This window comes from Montipora foliosa, chromosome 14 (assembly GCF_036669935.1).
Source record: "Montipora foliosa isolate CH-2021 chromosome 14, ASM3666993v2, whole genome shotgun sequence".
Classification (NCBI taxonomy): Eukaryota; Metazoa; Cnidaria; class Anthozoa; order Scleractinia; family Acroporidae; genus Montipora; species Montipora foliosa.
Window position 1 is genome coordinate 16,806,867 of NC_090882.1, and position 5,029 is coordinate 16,811,895.

General features: G+C 40.5%; 1 protein-coding gene across 1 annotated transcript; it reads left to right on the forward strand.

The window, feature by feature from the left end:
- The first annotated feature begins 1,033 nt into the window (after positions 1-1,033).
- Positions 1,034-4,826, forward strand: LOC137985023 (stonin-2-like). Its single transcript, XM_068832433.1, has 2 exons — positions 1,034-4,326; positions 4,690-4,826. Exon 1 carries the CDS (start codon positions 1,157-1,159, stop codon positions 4,292-4,294), a length of 3,138 nt encoding a protein of 1,045 aa, XP_068688534.1. The 5' UTR covers positions 1,034-1,156; the 3' UTR covers positions 4,295-4,326; positions 4,690-4,826.
- The last annotated feature ends 203 nt before the right edge of the window (positions 4,827-5,029 follow it).

Genomic DNA, 5,029 nt, shown 5'->3' on the forward strand with positions numbered 1-5,029 from the left:
TTTAAGGAAAATATATTTTTTTTTAATGTGGGCAACCTTAAAATCAATTACTGGTTGAAACGACAAAAGAAACCGTGAGATTAAACATATGTTGGTATTGAATAAATTCTATTTGATGTGAGATGAAGGCAAAGTATTTTGTAAAATTCTGTCTTGGCAACGAAGAGCACTGTCGCTTGGTACCTCGAGCTTGACGCTGATGAACGAACGCGCTCAATAGAAGTTGCTCGAAGCTTTACGACCCTCGGCAAAGCTCTTTGTGTAAAATTGTCAGATGTACTGTAATCGTGCCTTTTATGTCGTAAACATCACTTTCATTGAAAAGCTCCTGTCCTTTAATTTGGCTTCGTCCTTTATTTTCTCTTGGTTTCGTCCGATATCAGAAGTACTCTAAAATTCGCATTTTATTTATTTGCTCTAATTTACTCTTCTTGGATTGGCAGAAGGACAGATAAAAGCCTAATGAAAATTGTTGTGTCAAAAAATTAATGGAAACAAAACTGATGCCTAAGCACTCTAAGGGACGTTTGTCATTTTTCCATTGTTTCTAACGATGCATGCCAGGTGACATTCGTAATTTATGCATCGAAGGAGAATTTAATCTTAACCCCGGGGGACGTTAACATTTGAAATCTCATTGAAACTAGCGGAAATAAGGCCAAGTTTCGTCCACTCTGTCTTAGTTTTTCCGCAGATTTAGCCAAAAATTTTCCCCAAAAAAAGTCGTTGCTTAACTTGACTATAACACACCACTAAGAATTAAGTACTTCATCGAAATAATTTACAAAACATATACGAACTTCTGTCAAACGGCTCCAAATGTGTGGGGGTTCCTTGAGTGTTCTTGACAAATTCGATTGGCGGCGATTAGTTGCAAATGGAGAGCGAGTTGGTTTGAGATCATTTTTGATATAAGAGAAATGAATTGCTAGTGAGTAAAATAACTAGGAAAGAATATTCTCCGGAACATTCTACGTACTTACGTAACGAAAAGAAATACAAGGAAGTCGAAGATCTGCCCAGTAGGGATGGGTAAGGAATTGGAAGCAGCCTCGATATCGCGCTGTTTTTTCTGAATTCTTTTCGTTCACATCCACAGTGTTGTTTTCTTTGGTCCTTTTCAAATTATGTCGATTAAGCTTGCTTGCCTTCAATAATGGTCGACAGAGGTGGGATAACTCCTAACTCCATAAATCGCGATAAATGGGAAAATTTCGAGGAGAAAAAGGGATCCATCAGCGACCATAGCCAGAGCATCCAGATCTTTGGTCGCCAAGCGCTCAACAACATTTATGAGCATAGCGAATCAAGGAGCGGACAACCATCCCTAGGACAGCAAGAGAAATATTTGCTTCACAGGGAGACCGGAATCAAAGGATCTGAACTTAAGGAGAATTTGGAGGAGAGATCTGAGAATGAGGGCAAAGCATTGAACAAAACCGAGTTTAGTTTGAAATCGATCGATCCTATGTTAGATGTAGCAGTGTCGACGGATCTTTCCGGTAGCGAGTCAGATTTAGGATTGAAGGAAGGGGTGTCCGCCGGCAAATTAGTAAATCTTTCGACCACCGAAGCAGATGGTGTTGACTGCCAAATCAACGAAGAGCTAGAGACAAGTAGAGAGTCACAAACAGCTGCCAACAGTCGGATTGGTAACAGCTCGATTGCTGCGTCGACATCAAAATGGACCACTTTTGAGGATAAACCGGGGAAAGATTCAGTTAAAAATCAAGAAACAACACTCGAGGAAGGAAACAGTGAACATTCGCTGAAGACGGCCGCAGACCAGGCGGAAATTCAAACACCTTTGCCATTGGACGCAATGACCTCGAAGATGTCTGCCTTTGATTCGATTCGATTGCAACAAGCCGCAGCGACCGCAGACATGATCCCCAATTTGCCTGTCACCGATCCTAAGGCAGTTAAAAAGGATTCTACATCGTTTAACCAAGGAACAAACGTAACTACTGCTTTGAACGAGGAGAATGCTGTGAAATCAGCTGTTCCTTTTGTTTCTAATAACAAAGCGAAGCTAAATGTTCCTGAGCAATTCACAACTGCTCATCATTCTTCAGGAAAATCTGAACTTGCCATGAACTGGGTCAGTTTTGGCGATGAAAGTAATTCGAATGTGACTCAACAAAAGTTGGATTCGAGCGTTATTTTGACGAACGCAAGCCATATCGGTAAGTTGGAAACTACTAATACTGGCGTTTCAAGCCACAACTCGACTATTGGAGATGACATGAATCAAACTTCAAGCACGGTTAGTTGTGCAGCTGAAGAAAAAACCACTTCGGTTATTCCTCCAGTGTCATTCACTTCAGACGAACTGGATTTACTCGCTAGTAAATCGTGGATTAAATTTGATGATAGCACCAAGACGACCAATGTTCAACAACCAACTTCAAGCTCGGCTGGTGAGGAATGGGTTACCTTTGGGGATTCCAGTAGCAAAGTTGGACTAAATTTAGACTTGTTAGAGCTGGATGTTGGAGTTAAATCTACAAGTAGTAATGTTCCAAGCCCAAATCCATTTATTCGTGCTACTCCACCTTCAGGAAGTAACCCATTCAAACCACCTACGTCAAATCCATTTCAGGCAGACAAGGTTGACTCTGCATCTATCACAGCAACTTCACATACAGCAGTAAACGAAGGCCCCATTTTGTCATCAACTCCACTCATGGATGCTAAACCGTTCCTGGTTTCAGAGAGTGTGAATATAGCACAGCCAGCCACTGGCAGTGAAGAACTAGCAATGGTCAATACAAAATTAGTTTCATCATCAGTCAATAACAGCAAGCCAATTCAGGAGCAAGTCGACACAATGCCGCTTACATCTGGCATTAGACAGCAGACTACACAGGAAAATGGCAAGCTACTTTTTGTAGAAAAGCCAGTAGCAAATGGATCATGGGCAATGCTTCTGCGTTTTCCTGATAAGAAGCGTAAAATTGGTTCTCGTGTCTGGAAACCTGTGGTTATCAAGTTAGAGGGTACAACCGTGCAGATCTTTGAGGAGTATGAATTATCTGCTCCCTTTAGGGAGATCCCATTACAAGCTTATTTTGTTATGACAGCACCTAAATTACAGTCATTTGAACATGGTGCTAAAGTACACACAGTAAAACTAGAGTATGTCAAATACATAGAGGGGAGAAGTCTTCGGCATCGCGGCACTGTTGAACATATATCCCAAGGAACACCCATCATTAAGATTGCATCTCCAAGTCACACAGTTATTAGGGAACTTATTCAATCTTTTAACAATTCCCTCCGTCTTCTACCAGCATATAGAGACAGAGGTATTACTTATCGCCATGATGAAGTCTTTGTTGATGTAGATGATGTTACTTGTGTTCTCATGTCTGGCGATGGCACCATTTTGCGCAAAAATGCCAAAGTCGTAATTAAATTGCGGGCTTTTCTCACTGGAGATCCTGAGTGCCAATTGGTGTTAAATGATATTGTTGTGAGGGAGAGGGAAGAAGCACGTTTACGAGGGGAATTGAAGCCACAGCGAGTTCACCACTGGGTGAAACTTCGGCAATGTGACTTTCATAAATGTGTCGATGTGACAACATTTGAACAGAGCCACACCATAATGTTTCACCCTCTGGATGCATGTAATTTTGAACTGATGCGCTTTCCTGTTGATCACAAGAAACCATTGCCCCTTCTTGTGAAAGCAAAACTTACTATTCACAGTGAGCAAAGAGTTGAGCTGAAAGCAGAAATCCAAGTTTGTCAGGATACAAAGATGGCAAAGTATGTAAGAAGCAATGTAGCTTTTAGATTTCCAATCCCAGAGTCTTGGGTACCTCTCTTCAGGACTGGCAGAGTGTTCAGAGGTGAGACCTCTATCAAATCGAGTAAGGGACGGCGTGCTGCAGGAATTAAAAGTCGTCTCAAGCATTCCAAGTGTTCCATTGGTGTTTCACTTGGTAAAGCAATGTATGAGCCAGAGTATGGCTCAGTGGTTTGGCGAATCGATCAGCTGCCTTACATCCACAGCAAAATCCCTGCCGATGCGCCCCAGACCCTCTCTGTTGTCCTAGATCTTCCGCCTGGCATGGAGTTCCCTGAAAGCTACAAGCCTACCGCTGAGCTGGAATATGAAGTGGCTTATGTGTTGGTCTCTGACACCACAGTGATTGCTGTGAAAGTTTCCAATCAGAATATTCCAGACAAGTGGGTTTGTTACAGAGCACTGTACTTTTACAAAGTCAACATTGATATCTCCAGACCATCCAGTGGCCCAGTCCGAGATGTTGGATGCATTCAGCAGTAACATGCAAAGGACCTTGGCTTTTCAGTGATGAGGTATTTCTTGAACCATGAATTTTAAGCAAGGTTTTTAAATGTGCCAAACATACAATCATGCATTGATCTTAAGCAAACTTTGTTTTGTGGTAGAACTCTTAATTTTTTGTCTGTTGGCAACACTCGTATATTTTCTCCTTTTGGTTTAAATTTGAACTGTAGGCATTGCAAATCTGAACTTGTATGTCTAGTATTGCAAGAGTGGAGATGACCATATGGTCCTGTGAGTGGCATCAAAAAGTTCATCAACTTAGTAAAAATTTAATAATATGTAGTGCCATGCTGAAATTTTTTCTCACATACAGTGATTGATATGTTTTTTTTTTCAATCTTTAACTTTCCACTTTTTCTTTTACACTGTAGGTAGACAGTGGACCATTGAAAAAGCATCATCCCACAGAGGTTGAAATAGAAGACTTAAAGAATGCTTGTAAGGTGTAACATCTTAAAAGCTTAGTAATACGCCTTTTAAAGGAACATTTTAATTTTTTTCACAACTAAAAAATTCAGTAAAAAGGTCCCTAAATCAGCTGACTTTTGGAAGGATCATTTTTTTTCGTAAATGCATGCATTTTAAAGGCATGGCATTTTGTCATAATATTAGAATTTGAATAGATTCAAATTGCATCAATTTGGCATTGACCAAATCTCACCATTGTTGTGGAAAAATAATAATATTGATCGTAATTTACTGAAGCAGTTT